The 16,704-nt window shown below is 42.6% G+C and overlaps 1 protein-coding gene across 1 annotated transcript in view; it reads right to left on the reverse strand.

Moving 5' to 3' along the window:
• The window catches only part of veph1 (ventricular zone expressed PH domain-containing 1), a 127,457-nt gene that overhangs the window by 79,414 nt on the left and 31,339 nt on the right, over positions 1–16,704 (reverse strand). Inside the window, exon 4 of the mRNA XM_080772242.1 lies at positions 1,328–1,491. Coding sequence (XP_080628368.1) covers positions 1,328–1,491 — 164 coding nt within the window. The remainder of the gene's footprint in view (positions 1–1,327; positions 1,492–16,704) is intronic.

A 16,704-nucleotide genomic window follows, 5' to 3' on the forward strand; every position in this document is an offset into this window, starting at 1 on the left:
CATCAGGCCAGCTCAAGCCTATAGCGCTCTATCCGCACTAGACTCATTTCCTTTAGTTACACATACGCACGCACGCACGCACGCACGCAGACTGCAACATGTGCTGTAGTGTATACTTGGTACTTTCCCTGCTCCGTTCCCTTCTCCAATATGTTCCACATGAGTCTGTGAAGAAGTGTTCAGCATTCCAACATGGGACATCTGGGAACTCCTGCTGCGTAATTCCTTCTGCGAAAAGCACCGCTCCGTTTCCTTGCTGCTGCTGAGTCTCTTCAAGTGATTTACACCAGTATGACACTGGTTCATTCCCAGTGATTTACACCAGTATGACGCTGGTTCATTCCCAGCCATGGCAATATCAACAACTCTGGCAAGTTTTCAAACACATGATGTGGACAAGCGCCTGTGTTGCAACTTGGCAAAAAAGAAAGAAAAGAAAACTAAGCTAACAGGCATCTAATCATTCTAATGCATACATTTTAGCCATAGAACAGAGGTTCTCAATCTTTCCTGGATCAGGGCCCACGTGGACATCTTGAAAGCGTATGCGGCCCACCTATCTGAAAGCTGTGGTAGGAAATCAATGTGATCCCCACTGAAGCATGTCACGCTCCGTCAAAAAGATTCCTGAGATTCCTTAGATTTTATTCTATACTAGTTATGAGTGTGTGTTAATATTTAGGTGAAACAACTGAGAATCCCATTCTGTTACAGAAGGAAAAAGAATACAATGCAACACGACGTGATGCTGATTATGTCCAACGGTAGTGCTGGGATCCGGACACATGTGTAATGTGAGATGTCGTTAAGCCTGAGAATAGTAGTTGATTTGTAGGCGGACATTTATTTTCTAACTCAATTTTTTTACGTTTACCTCTAAATTAGTTTTCACCATCAGTTGATGCTTCATATCCATTATCTTTTGAATAAAATCCAACCTCATTCTTCCACTAAAAATTTTGCAACACAGTTGTTGATGTGACGTCAGACTTATGTACTCAAAATTGTCCTCACAATGTCTATTTCTCAAATTGGTATACGTGGGGGGTCTATGTAATATAAGTACACGCATGCATGCATGCACGCATGCACGCACGCACGCACGCACTTGAGGGTGCAGGCATGTGTTCCGACATATACCAAGAGTCTGACAGTCATTAGTCCGACACCCTACCCAAACACTAACCGCACGCGGACGCAATGTCGGGAGCAACGCATGTCGGGGGCGACGGGTGATTCGCGCAGGTCATACTTTTGGTGTGTCGGACAGACGTCTGCACCCCCAGATTTAATGTTAAATGCAACCACATGCACAAACAACACTCACCAGTGGGTGTTTCTCAGCAACCACTTGGATGAGCCTGATCAAGTGCTGCTGCTCTGGGGAGTCCAGCTGTGACATCATAGCCGTCAGGCTTCCTAGATGATGGTGGATGACATCTGGTTGTTTGGGGTAGACTGATGGCAGCACTCGCAACAGCATGTGGTTACCTGTAGCAGACATGGAAGACAGAGAGAGACATACAGTGAGCATTTCTTTCCTCACTAGCGGTGCTGCTAAAGCATGTGTTTCATTCCAAGGACCCCCAGTTTGATATGCATAAGGCCAAGGACCCCCATTTTCTAATATCTGTGACCCGAGTCTACACCAGTAAAATCAGCGTTAATTTAACACAATTTGTCGGGGTTACAGACCTGTAAGGGTCCATTTGGCTCCTATATCAATCACTTCCCCAAGGAACAGTGGGTGTTTCCAGAACCCCACTTTGAGAACCACTGCTCTAAAGTAACATAAGTACTAGGCCGTACATCTGTGTCGTTGCCACAATGCCACGCCTGTGGCTTGGGTTCCTCTGTGACTCAGGGGCACAGCTAGGTGTTTCAAACACATTTATTGTAGAGAGACACAGGATGGTACAAGCCAGAGCCGATGGAATTACTGTCACGGCAGAGGGATGACTGATTAATCCTATGTGTGCATCAATTTTGGTGTGCACTGTGCAGTCAAACCCAGTTCAGAATCCAATTAGTTTGGATTCAGGCATTACCCACACCACAAATATTGATTTGTACAAGGTGCTTTAACAAAACAAAATGCAGAAATACAACAGTAAAGGTCTGCAGACTGATGTGTTTTCCAGACAAACTGCAGAAAAAACAAGCAACGAGTTGCTGAAATGTCCAAGAAAGCTGAACAAAATTACATTAGGAGTTAACAGGCAAATTTGGGCACTAGATTTGCCCGTAAACCTCAAGTTTAGCAGGCATATACAGTAATATAAAAAGGATAACACAAAATGCCTTGGGGGCTTGTTTCCATTGTGGTCCTATGTATTAATCAAGAGTTACCGTTGTCATGGGTGAGGTGAACCCAAAATGTAAAGTAGATCAGTAGGGCCCTCTTTGCGTAAACATTGCTTATCAAGTTATCATAGGAAATCCTCAAATGTCCATTGTCCATAGAAAACCTAAACCTAAATGTGCCTGTGCATGTTAGCAGCAAGAGGTGAATGGCGCTCCCATCAGTGTGCGTGACTCTCCCTAGAAGAGACTCCATTGTGCCATGGTCTCTTGTGGAGATGTACAGTATTGACATCTGTGTTGGAACAGACTCTCAGAATGTTCCCCAATTTGTTGTCAATATCCCATCATCGACACTGACACAGGATGAAGGAATGTCAGTGCTGACATATCTTTGGATATAAAGTTTACAAACCAGTAAGACCCACAGAAAAATAACCCACAGCATTACTCAACAGGCCTTGACTCACGTATCAAACATCTTCAAATGATTCACATCGCTGAACAAAGTATTTTGTCTGCTTAATTGTAGCCCCACTCTGTGTGACATGTCATACGTTCTAGCACCAATGTTTTTGCCCTGAAATGAATCAAATGTACTAAATTCAGAGCTAGTTGCAGCAAGTTGTACGACCCAAGAGGTCCAAACCATGGGATTGATTATAGGTAGGAAAAAAAGAGACACTGTCAGAATATTCCTTGTTACTGTAATCAACAGCATGTCATTCTTGCTTTGTCTGTTCATCATTGCCCCATGGTGTCTTTGAATTGTTCTTGTTGGATGTTTCAGGAAATTGTTGTAGCTTACTGGCTTGTATAACACATAATACATTGTGTTAAGAGTTTGTTAGAATTTATAAGCACTACATGCTTGCACATGTAGATAGATGCACAATATCTGCAGACGGACGGGCAGACATGGCTGGACGGACAGGCAGACAGGCAGACGGACGGACAGACAGACAGACAGACAGACAGACAGACAGACAGATGAAGTACCTATTGTACATTTGCATTTGTTGATGACATGTATTCATGTGTTAATATTCTATGCTCTGTTGATGAATTGAATACACAGGACCACAATGACACTTTACCTCTGTGGTATTTACATTTTTGACAAATAAAGTATTACATCAATCAATCAACATGAAATACAAAAAGCAACACATTCGGTTATTTCAGAGTAGCCCACTTAAAGTAGTTTTTATTTTGTTTCTTTGAAGCGATTGAGTATTTAGAAAAATGCTATATCAATTGGATGTATTAATATTACTAGATATCTAGTAATATTAAGATTGGGCTGTGTTGATGGCACATTGAGGTGGAACAACACAGACCATATTTGGCTTTTGCTGCATGGGAAGTATATATGGGCATGGCAAATAATGGTTACATGAGCTTGACGATGTAGTTCGTCCGCCTGCCACATGTCCCTATGGACAGTTGTCCAAGTGCCCACTCGTCCAGGTGCCCACATGTCCCTAGATGGCCAGTTGTCCAGGTGCCCACATGTCCCTAGATGGCCGTGTGTGTGTGTGTGTATGTGTCTGTGTGTGTGTGTGTGTGTGTGTGTGTGTGTGTGTGTGTGTGTGTGTGTACAGTGAAAAGGCAGGGGCCGGTGATTGATGAATATTGAAAATGTGATGATGCATTTTGCAACACAGCACTTCTAGAAATTGTGCAATGAGTATTGTGCAATAATGGAGTTTCATGTACTGTACGTCGTGCAGACCAGGCTCAATGGCCTTGTGGTTAGAGTGTCCGCCCTGAGACTGGGAGGTCGGGGTTCAATCCCCGGCCGGGTCATACCAAAGACTCTAAAAATGGGACCCAGTGCCTCCCTGCTTGGCACTCAGCATCAAGGGTTGGATTGGGGGTGAGTCCCTGCGACACATTAGTGTCATGTCCAGGGGGCGACCTTGTACATCAAGCTGCCTCACGCTACAGAAACAGGAGATAGGCTCCTGCCCTATGGGCCTCATGGCTCGGCAAGGCTACTTACTTACTTTACTTACATCGTGCAAGTACAGTAACGGTGCTCAAAGCAGCCTACAGTATGTCATAGGCAGAGCAATGAGCTAGATGTGTGTTAGATGGAGGACTCATGTGGTGTGACTAATACCTCCACAAGGGGGGCCAGTGTGAATTGTGTGTGTGTGTGTGTGTGTGTGTGTGTGTGTGTGTGTGTGTGTGTGTGTGTGTGTGTATCTGTGCTTGCATGCATGCATGCACGTACGTGTGTACTGTATGTATGTGTGCAGTAACTCATGTATCATGGCATCTGGAAACAATCTTACAGTTCCTGTGAAGGTGATTGTCTTTCTATGAGTGAGGGCCCTATTCATTACATACACACACACACACACAGACAGTAATTGTCATATAACGATAAATTTACCCTCTAGTTTCTAGCTCCTGATTGGTAGAGAGGCTGGCAGATAGTGCCATGGTAATGAACTCCTTATGTAGGTGAATGTACATGAAGTTTGGAATGTGATACCAGGTTTGTTTGAGAGATTTTGGAGAGTCCCATAAACAATGATTATGTTTTTAACAATATTTTGTAAACAATTAAAACAAAAAAGTTACAAAAGTTTGAAATCAATTTGAAAAACCCATATTTGAGTTTCTATTTGAGAAGGTTTGAGGTTTGGCCCTCACATCTATAGTTCTAGAGTTTCTATTTGAGAAGGTTTGAGGTTTGGCCCTCACATCTCGAGTTCTAGAGTTTCTATTTGAGAAGGTTTGAGGTCTGGCCCTCACATGTAGAGTTTCTATTTGAGAAGGTTTGAGGTTTGGCCCTCACATCTAGAGTTCTATTTGAGAAGGTTTGAGGTTTGGCCCTCACATGTAGAGTTTCTATTTGAGAAGGTTTGAGGTTTGGCCCTCACATCTAGAGTTCTATTTGAGAAGGTTTGATGTTTGGCCCTCACATCTAGAGTTCTATTTGAGAAGGTTTGAGGTTTGGCCCTCACATCACATCTAGAGTTCTATTTGAGAAGGTTTGTAAATATTAAGTAAATATAAATTAGATAAAAACTGAACTTTATAAAAGTTTTTTAAACTTTTCTAAAATAGCTGATCTACAAGCTCAGATAAATCAAAAATATTATCCAAACTTTCAGTTGATCCACATTCCTCCCAATCTGAGAATCCCATCGTCAAATATTCGGGAAAACAGCGCCTCCGCTGTTGTTCCTCGAAATTAGACTCTGGGGGCAACGTCTGTTTAGAATTTCGATCAACCGGAAAAGGCCCTTGCTTTTCCGCCGAGTTCCACTACTACCGCTGTGTCGCACAGTTTTCATTCCTACTTTCAACCATTCCTTTGTGGAACAAAACATGGATGTAACGGAGGAGGAAATTTTTGCTTGTGTGCTAAGGAGAGTTGCTGTTCTACACAATGTTGAACATATCAAACCGCTTCAGCACATTTGTTTGAAATATTTAATCGATCGACGAGATGTTTTATTATGTTTACCTACTGGTTTTGGAAAAAGCCTCGTATATCAAGCTTGGCCAACGGTGTGTTCCCTACTTTCCGAAGCCTTTCCAGAGAGATGGCTAAAGGACGCTATCGTTTATATGCCCACTGATTCTATAATGGAAGAGCAAGTGAAAATGTGGACGGAGCGAGGCATTTCTGCAGCATATGCTGGGCAGAATGCATCTACAGACTCTGAAAACATGCCGTTTATTAACATTTAATCATAATAATGCTAGAAAATACAATTTAACCATGTGTACTACTACTTATGCATGTTGCATCATGGCATGCAGAAAAACAGCCAGCTTTAAACTCACGAGTCACAATGCATCTCAGTGCTATAGTATTGTGACCTTATAGATCACCCATTTTGATCAAGTGCTGAGTATTTAAGGGATTAGTGTCTAAAATAAAATACACTGAATGTACTTTTAGTACTGTCAAACGATCATATGGACCCAACCATCCATTAAATCAAGTTTATTATAAATATGCAACACAATTTGAAATTTAGACAAATGTAGCTAATGTAAGAGGATTTATATTCATTGATTACACTAGATAATGGGTCCTTGTTGACCTGTAAAACGTAATGGACCCCTTCTCAAAGTTTAAAGCAAAAATATAGATAATACCACGTCTGAAAGGCTTTGTATCCTAATGTGATTTGTGAAACAGTGTGAAAAGGAGCCCCCGCGGTTTCCAAATCAATTCACTTTCAGATTGAACACTAAACCAAAGCTTTTATAACTTTAATTTGTACTGCAAAATACATTTGTTTTACGTCCGTTATATTTGTACGTCACGGACTGTTCTGAAGTTGCTTAAATAAAGGGGTCATTTCTCATTTGTTGGGAAACGTAAATATTAGCACACAACACAATTAACGCATTTGATTGAAGTTACACTTAATCATAACCAACGCTTTTATTCATACTTTGTACTGTACACAGTTTACATTACATTTAGTTTGACGGAGTTTACACTTATTTGTTCAACATAGGACAACATTAGATAGCACTTCCCCGTTTTTTTGAGGTGAGATGGAGATGCAGTTGCACAACGCTTATGTCTAGCATTGTTTCGGTCATAGGCTACAGTTCTTTGACCGAATCGCCAACCTTTTCCAAAATTTCTTTGGTGCGCGAATATTTCATCAACAATTGTTTGCAGCTTAAGCAAATCGATTTCAGTGGATCGTCTGCAACAACAGGTTCTTCGGTTATAGCTTCCAAACTAGTCTCCAATCCCTGATTTGTGAATAAATTAAATACTTGTCATTTTACTCCATACTTTAAATAATCTCCACAAACTCTACATACATTCGTAATAGGTTTCTTTGGTGTTGTTTGTTGACCAGAGGAAGCCATGTTCAATAATAATGGAAGCGTGTAGGTTTGCTTCCAGTGGGACGAAATTTACTCGCTGCACACACATGTAAATCCCGCCCACTAAATGTGATTGGGTGATTGCGCGGCTGACTTCCTGAACTACAGCGTCCATACTTGTAGGCCAGTGATACGTTTCTTTCTACTGCTTGCCGACAGACTAGTTGACGCGAGGCAACAGTCTGTCTTGAGAGACTACATTCCTCCTGACTATTAGACATTTTCAGTGATGTTAATACCCTTGCTATAGATAGAATCGAAAGTACAAAATGCATAGTCAACAAGACATACAGAAATAAATACTCAGCAAAAAGGACAGTAAAAACAAATAATTATAATACAAAGTTTTGAGCCTGGAGTTAAATATTCAATGGAGGGGTAGATCTGACAGGGAGGGGAATGCTGTTCCACGGTCTAGGCCCTAAGGGCATGCTGCCATACACAAATCTTTGAAAAACACAGAGAAAGAGAGAGTTAGCTTTGACCACGAAGGTGAAGGTGTAGAATTTACACGTCTTTCGAGTGGAATGTTTGAGTCAGGAGTCGGCCGTCTATACGCCATAGGAACAGACAAGTTGGGGGATTTATGGGTCTTACCTGTTCACCCCTGTTGGAGCACACTTAGTCCTCCTGTAACTTGTAAAGTAACCCTAAGCACACCAACACAAAATGAGGCACTTACAACTACACTGTAAAGCTGCCAAGAGGTTGTTTAATTATTGTATTGCCATCTATATTCATACCCCCCACCTATGGGACGTTATCTGCCAGCTACGAACATGTTTGTACCTAAAGCATTACACCATATGAAACGGTTTAGCCAAAAATCAGCTTTTAACATTGGCCCAGTTGCTAGGCAATGCCTCCGTTACCCCCAGCACCAGGATCTTTGGACCCCCCCATTAACTCCATTCAAAGTAGGATTTTCAATGCTCCATAACTCTGAATCTAAGTTCGCTGTCCATGGTATTCCTGATGCATCTGAGGTTCGGATGTCATTTGTGATTTTGTATCGCATCGCTCCCGACATGTTAATGTTTCTGGCGAAAGATAAACAGCGTGAGCTAATGCTAATACTAGCCAATTGTTACAATGAAGGTCTCCATGCCGATATCGCGAGATAAATCTGCCCCAAACAAATCAGAGGTTTATGGGTGGCATACTGGCGCAGTACTTTTTCTCGCCACTTGGTGGGAGACAAAGAGTTAACTACTTGAACCCCAGCATCCCTATTCTGGGGGGACCCTCGACTGACAGCAGATCGGTTATTTCCGTCAAAGAGGTTTGGATCGCCAAAGTACAGTGCAAAACTAAGGTCTGTTTTACTAGAGAGGGTTTATGTCAGGGGTGTCCAAAGTGTGTCCCGCAGCTTCATACCTGAATAGAGGGTATGCGCATGTGCAAGTGAGTGGTAAATTGAGAGGCAAAGTGAGTTTAAAGTTGTTTAAAGTAATTTAATAGCCTACAATCAGATACGACTTTTATGTTTGGATGTATGGGCTGTCAAGGTCAGAAAGTATAGTTTTTTGCCACTAGGTAGGAGTTCACGCATACCTTCCGGGTACAATGATGTCATGCGCCCAACAGTATGGGACATAATAATTTGTCAGTGTTCCTTGTTCCTTGTATTTATATATGTTTCTTGTATTTTGCTCGTCTGGTTACATTTGGTAATGTGAAAAAAGGCTGAGTTTTACTTTTTGTTCACAGCACACACCTGACAAAAGACCATTTATATTAAATATTATAGAATTGTTTAAATGCGATGCATATGTATGTGACTTTGTTATAGTCCGAAGGTACGAAAGGGCCTTTCTGTGTGGAGTTTGCATGTTCTCTAGGGTAAGTACCCTGACAAAAACATATAACATATAATAATCCTGGTCTCTAAACTACCTCCCCCTGGCCTGATAGAGGGGAAAGGAACTGGTCGAAATAACGTGTTCCTTCCACACGCTACGTCCGGCCGGGGAAACTCTCCCCTGTCAGGTGAAAAGAAGCAGCTTGGAATGCATAGAAGGAAGCATGAGTTCAGTCCGCTGCCTCCCCCCCCCCCCCCCCCACAGGTTGGCAGAGGAAGTGTAGCGCCCAGGATTACATTAGATAATTGACACTGCTTTGGATGTATAGTGGTTAACTGAGTAGTCAGCTGTGGGGTGGGGGTAGGGAACTGTGACGGACATTGTGTATTTGTTTGTTTAACTGTATGTAATGTGTTTTATTTTCGTTAATAATGATAAAACATTAAAGAAATAATAATAATAAATAAACTGCTCTTAGTTTATTTATTTTATTTTATTTCATTACAATAAAGTATTTAATTCCATTGTTATCTTGTTGTATATGTCCAGGTTGGGATACCAATTGTATCCAATCAGGACAAATAGTTGAAATTGAAGTGATGAAACACAAATAAATGTGCAGACAAGATTGGAACTGGAACACTATAAAATTGAAGCTGATAAATTATCTTTGTGAGGTTCTCTCTACTGCGGGGTCTAAAGAGGGGCGAGCAGCACTCATCACCACTGGTTTCAAGTCATTAGATATTTGTCCTGTTCCTGTTTATAATAGTGTGAAATATATTTAGCTGTCCTCCAGTTAACCTTACACACTAATACTTAATGTAATACTGGATGTGGTTAATAGATGATCATCAGGTCAATATGCAATATGCATGCATGTGTGTGTGTGTGTGTGTGTGCGCGCACATTTACAGTACGTGCCTGTGAGCATGCTTAAGTCGAACTGGAGGTCACATATGTACTGACGTCAGCGGAAATTAGTCTCCATGGTTTCTGTTGTCAATGTTGCGTAGAGGTTTGTGTATGTGGATGTTATACAAGTTAATAAAGTTGACCTGCATGGAATAGTATATACTGTGTGTGCTCGTGCGTGTGTGCGTGCGTGCATGTGTGCAGGGGTGTTCTGTGGAATTCATACATAATTCAGACAGCTCATCATGACTTCAGGAAAATATCAAGAAATGACCTTTTATTCTTGAGCGCACAAAGGAATCATTTCTCAGAGGTGACACAGATCTTTGACGCACTAGGAAACAAAAAGAAGAAGGAAACGGTCTTCCTACAGTCTGAGCAATTTTCAACCAAGATGAACATCTTACAGAATATAATGAAGTTACTGTATGGGACTATTTCTGCTTACGCTATGTGTATATCTCTGGTTCCCATATTGGGGCCCGGGTTCTCCAGGGGTCCTTGCGGGGCTACCAGGGGGTCCCCATGCAGCAAAATGAGGAATAGTTTGACCACGGTTTAACCACCAAATGATATACTTTGACTATTTGAAATTAGCCGATTGGCCCGATTTACAAGCTCACAATGTGTCGCTATGAGACACGTTGTGAGCTTGTAGATTCAGCAATTTTTATATTTTGAAAAATCTTGCATAATAATTGTGAATAACTTTTAAAATATTTAAGGGGGTCCCATAAAATGTTTTAAAATGTGAGGCGAATATCAATTTGGAGGTCCTTGACATGAAAATTAATGTTTGAGAACCACTGCTGTAAATATTCAGTATAGGCACAAATGTGATGGCTGCGGGCTGGCTGGGTGAGAGGGAGGAACTGGCACTGGTCGGTCTTTCGGAGCTGACACTCGGCTTCCTGGATGTGGCGCTTTTCAGACTCCTCTACTCCATGTTTGACTGCAGAGCGCCAGTTGGAGCGGTGTTGGGCATCGGCCTCCCAGGTCTCTGGATCCAGACCACAGCTTTTGAGACTGGCCTTTAGGGTGTCCTTGGAGAATTTCTGCTGGCCGCCACGTGAACGCTTGCCATGGTGTAGTTTGCCGTACAGCAGCCTTTTTGGTATAGGTGTTCATCTGGCATGCGGCAGACATGACAAGCCCATCTCAGCTGGGAATGCTTGAGCATGGCATAGTCACTAACATAGCAGTCACTAATATAAAACAGCACAGAGAGCCATGGCACTGCAGCAGTCACTAATATAAACCAGCTCCGGCGTTTGTTACAGTACGAACAGCGTTTGTTGGAGTATGAAACGTGAGGGGAAATCATTCCACAGGACAGAAATGCATAGATCAGCAGAAAGAGACTCCCAGAGAAGGAGTTTTATGATCTTAAACATTCCAAACTCTTCGGCCTTTTTCATTTGTGGCCTATAACATCACGGAGCAATGTCCCAATGCTTGATTTACCGGCCAACATCCAAATCTCCTGACTCAATTCATGGCTGGGGGTGAGTTGGGGGGTGACAGGGCTGAAATGGAAATCTGGAAGGCGAGCAAAACATGTGCTAGAGAACCCATATCTTCTGGAATCGATACGTTTTTGGCCTCATGGTGCATGTCATAGCAAATAATACCGTATAGGGGAACCTGGTTTCCAGCATGTTAATACGATTTATGAATATTGTGTAACCAATACGGCACATTAATTCAATTTCAAAACTCAAGTTGGTGTCTCTGTTCGTTATCCATTGAATCAACGCACGCACGCACGCACAGAAACCCACCCCCTGTTGCATTCAGACTGAATGACTCTACTGCACATACAGTACATCCTCTCCTATGGGTTTACTGTCTCTGTGGCTCTCTTTCTCCGCCGTTCATATAGAAAAAGAAATAAAATAAATGTCCAAATGGTTCTTATTATTTCCTATTCCCCTTTACTCTATATCAGTGTCTCCAGTGATGCCTCAGCAATGTTAACATAACGTATGAGCTGCCACATAGAGACTTACTGCTCAGCACGCCATCTGTACTTAGCACCAGTCAACCACAGCTGTACTGTAGAGCTGACACTGTGGGATACTTATAGTCTGCCGGTGTATAACTCACTTTTAAAAGCCACCACTTTAAAGCAGCGGATTAGATAAGACAGTGTCAGTGAGTATTAGCTCTTTATAGGTCACCTGAGGGTAGGACACATATTGCATAAAGGGTGTTGTGAGAGGGAGGATGACTGATTTAAGCAGTCATCCTCCCTCTCACAGGTGTGTTCACACTATCTGGACTTTATCCTATATTAAAATTGTCTTATGGCGGGCCGCATCGTAACCATGACATAAGGAGTTCCCAATGCAGCTACGCCCAAATATGTGAGTGTGTTGTCTAACCTAAATGTGTTGTCAAATACACCAGTATCTATTATTTTATTATTCTGTCAATTTGTTTTGTTGCATTCAATCCTTCCATCTTCAATCACTTATCCGTAGTCGGGTCAACAGCTCCACCAGAGAGCTCCGACTTCCATCTCCAGAGCAACATTAGTAACTTCATTCTGGGAGATCCTGGCAGATATATAATTCCAGCTCCATCTCATCCTTGGTCTGCCCGGGGGTCTGCGTCCAGCATGCTGGACGTGCATCGAGAGATTCAAGAACCTCCCTAGGGAGACGCTCGAGATGCATCCTAACCAGATGGCCGAGCCAAAAACCTTGCTCCTTTCCAAGCAAAGTAGCAACAACTGTTATTTCAATGTATGCTAATTGATTTCATAGCTTTCCATTTCCTGGAAAGTGGAAAATAATGACTCATGGTGCACTCAGTAATCCCAGCACAAGATCATGTTCAAATTCAAATATAGGGCCTACATTTTACGGTAACCCACTCTTGGGGATTGTTAAGTAGTGACATGTGAGCTTGTAGATTTAGCTATTTTCACTATTTTAAGGCATTTCACAATAGGGTGGACACAGCCAGAGGTTACAGCTACTGTGGGGGTCCTTGGCACGGAAAGGTTTGGGAACACCTGCCTCAGAGCCTCTTTCTGCCAAGGTTTTTACTTCAAGCAGTCACTGCAGCAGAATAAGTAAGTAAAGTTTATTTATAGAGCACCTTTCACAGACAATTACAGTCACAAAGTGCTTTAACAACAATAAAATTAAAACAAGTCAATAGTCAATAAAACAAGTCAAAAACTAAATCACTAATAAAGTAAGACAAAAGAGATAAAATATCTCCACTTCAGTTGCACTCACATACACCAAACATTCCAGTTTTCTTCATATTTATATCCTGAAGATTTTTACAGAAGGGTTTGTTGATTTATCAAGAAAAAAGTGGAATGTCCAGCCCGCACACGATATAGTTCTGCTCCCCGTCCTTTTTATTTCAACCTAAATACAATGTTTCGCCCCTCCGGGCTTTCTCAACTTGAGAAGCTGAGTGCCAAGCAGGGAGGCACTGGGTCCCATTTTTCACAGTTTGCGGTATGACCCAGCTATAGGGATCGAACCCTGACCTCCCAGTCTCAGGGCGGACAATAGAGTAATAAAGGATAGAGGACGGACTGCCCTGTCCCCTACTATTCATTTCGATGGAAGTTTCTCAGTGGCGTTTTGAAGCACCTGGAAGAACGGTCTACTACATTTTTTCGATTTGGACGCCAAGATTTGGTGTCCAAAATGCGGAAGTGCTCAATGTTAAACCTGAGCTGCACAGGGTTTCCTCATGCTAAATGCAGGGGCCCGCCTGCATTCTCAGCTCTGACCAGTAGGGCTCAGCGCTTCAACGCTGGCCAGCCTTTCTGGGGGCTTCGGGCGGACACTCTAACCACAAGGCACACCTGCCATGTCTCACCTTAATTAATATTACAACAGGGAGTGCAACCAATGGATTCTGTAGGTTTGTTTATTTTCTATTTCACTATGAGCCATTACCAATAGAGGGTATGTGTGGGACATCATCATCAAACCAGGAAGTTATGCAGGAATGCACTGAGTGGCTTAAAACTACTTTCTGGCCTTGACAGCCCATACATCCTGACAGAAAAGTCATATCTAATTGCATTAAACGACATTAAACAACGTTAAACTCACTTTGCCTGTCACTTTGCCACTCTCTTTCCCATTCACTTTATTCATGCGCATACCCTCTATAACAGCTACTCTTTGCGTAGATACAGTAGATGACGTGTTTGTATATTCAGTAGGCTATATGTATATCGATTCAGACTCGGTTAAATTCCAACAAAAATAAACAATGTCATTGGTTATTATTCGAAAACAAGCCACAACTGTTGGATCAAAGGAGGCAGGCACAGAACCACCATGCATTTGGATATACACAGACAACGCGCACACACACACACACACACACACACACACACACACACACACACACACACACACACACACACACACACACACACACACACACACACACACACACACACACACACACACACACACACACACACACACACACACACACACACACACACACACACACACACACACACACACACACAGATTTCCTGGTCGGTCAGCGTACCATGTAACATGTGGTTCCAGCTGTATTGATGCAGACCTCAGGTGGGACACATAAGGGAAAACTTAAAACGCACGCACGCGCGCGCGCACACACACACACACACACACACACACACACACACACACACACACACACACACACACACACACACACACACACACACACACACACACACACACACACACACACACACACACACACACACAATTATGTCCTGTACGTGCCCGTCGTGGTCGGCCACCGGTCTACTTGGGAACGATGCAACATGGAAACCAAATGATATACGTTTACATAGCACCCGTTTTAACTGTCAGCCGGTGTAACGCATGGAGATCTGTGTATGTGCCTGAAAAGTGTACTTGACAATCAATTCGGCCCACTGGCAGAGCCTGATTGGTTGAGCCTCAATTGGCTGAGGCAGAGGCTGTATTGTACAGGTGAAAGGAGTTGGCCTCATTAGGCCCACTGGCAGAGCCTGACCAGAGCCTTGCACTCCCTGTGGGGGGCGTGGAACGTGTGTGTTGAATGTGAAGTCGGTGGGAGAAACGGTTCTCGAGTTACGTGCATTACAACCGTACACACACGAACGCAGACAGACATACAGACAGACAGACACGCAGAGATATGGCACACAAAATCATAACGAATTAAATAGACATTTGGATTGGATTCACTGAGTATCTAACCAGTATGACGCCTGAGGACGAGAAGCGACCATTTGCACTGGCCATAATATGCACGCTCCATATTATATGGAGCGTGTCTTGAGTGTACAGGGTGTGATGATGAGTGAATATGGTTGCATTGAAATAACCGGCCTCAGTTTGCAGGAAGGCAGCGAAGAGAGAGGTTGTGTACAGAGGGCTCCGTTGAGAGCGCCTTACGAGAGAGGACTGTGCCAGTGCGACGGGGGTTCGATCTACGGTTCCCACGGCAGATATCGAGTCAGGAACAGTGACAACTCGAGCGTGACCGTGCAGTGAAATTAGTGAGTGAACAAAGTATAGATATTGAAATAGCGAGTCATTCTGGGATCGACATCGCTGGAGGAGATCCGGAGAGAGAGACGAGCCTAGACAGCGGTCACCGAAAGGAGAGGGACGGGGACCAGTGGTACTGCACGCCAGACACAGACGGACCCAGGCAAAGCCTGCAGGGTGGCCTGTAAGTACCGAACCAACGCAGTACTCACCTATTATGCACCTGTCTACGGCTACATCTTAGTATAGTATATATATGTTTGGAACAATTGAATTGGCGCCAAGTCTCCTGTGTGTTACAGTGTGAAGAAGTAGACGCCTACTGTACCCCGCACTTTAATTGCACGTCCTCTGACACAAATGATGAATGAACGTTTTAAGGCATTTATAGTTATTTTTGTTGTTTCTTTGGTTTAATTGTTTATTTTAGGATTAGTTAGTAAGAGCATTTTAGGATTAGGGTTTTAGCATTTCAAGATTATGTCAACAGAGTTGATTGGAATTTGTTTCAGTGACATTCATTGCAGTAACGGGGGATAGCGAACAATTTGAACTACACAGCTGCAGCCATTATTTCGGCACTGCCCTTAAAGGAGAATTCCATACTAAAAGGCTTTCTTACCTTTCTTTGTAGTTGTTACGTCCCCAACAAAGAGGTCCAGGTGTTATTTTGTGCAAAAGCTCCTTATTGGCTATTTCCCCTACCATAAGCCCTAAATGAATTGCATTGAATGGGAATTGAATGGGGCTATGGGGTGTTGTGCTAATTCGCTTATTTCCATCGCTCAAAATTATAATTTATTTGTATATATCCTCTCTTCATAATGTAAATTATATCCCAAGCGGCACACTTTACTACTTCTTTCGATGGAAATAAGAGAACTAGCATAACACCCCATAGCCCCATTCAATTCCCATTCAATACAATGCAATTCATTGAGGGCTTATGGTAGGGGAAATAGCCAATAAGGAGTTTTTGCACAAAGAAACACCTGGACCTCTTTGGTGGGGACGTAACAACTACAAAGAAAGGTAAGAAAGATAAGAAAGCATTCTAGCATGGAATTCTCCTTTAACCTTCTTGCATGTGACCGCCCTCTTCGAGTAGCAAGAAAGTGAAAATGTATAATAAAGATTGTGTTTCTACGGCCATATAGAGTACAGATTGTCTTAGATAAATAAATATTAATTTGGTTATTTGTAAACCCAGACAAAAAACGTTTCCGCCTCAGTCCTTCTTCCTGGTACTCCGAATTGCAATGCTCTTTTACCATGGTGAAAAACAC

The sequence above is a fragment of the Protomyctophum bolini genome, assembly GCF_963924005.1.
Source record: "Protomyctophum bolini genome assembly, chromosome: 9".
Taxonomy (NCBI): domain Eukaryota; kingdom Metazoa; phylum Chordata; class Actinopteri; order Myctophiformes; family Myctophidae; genus Protomyctophum; species Protomyctophum bolini.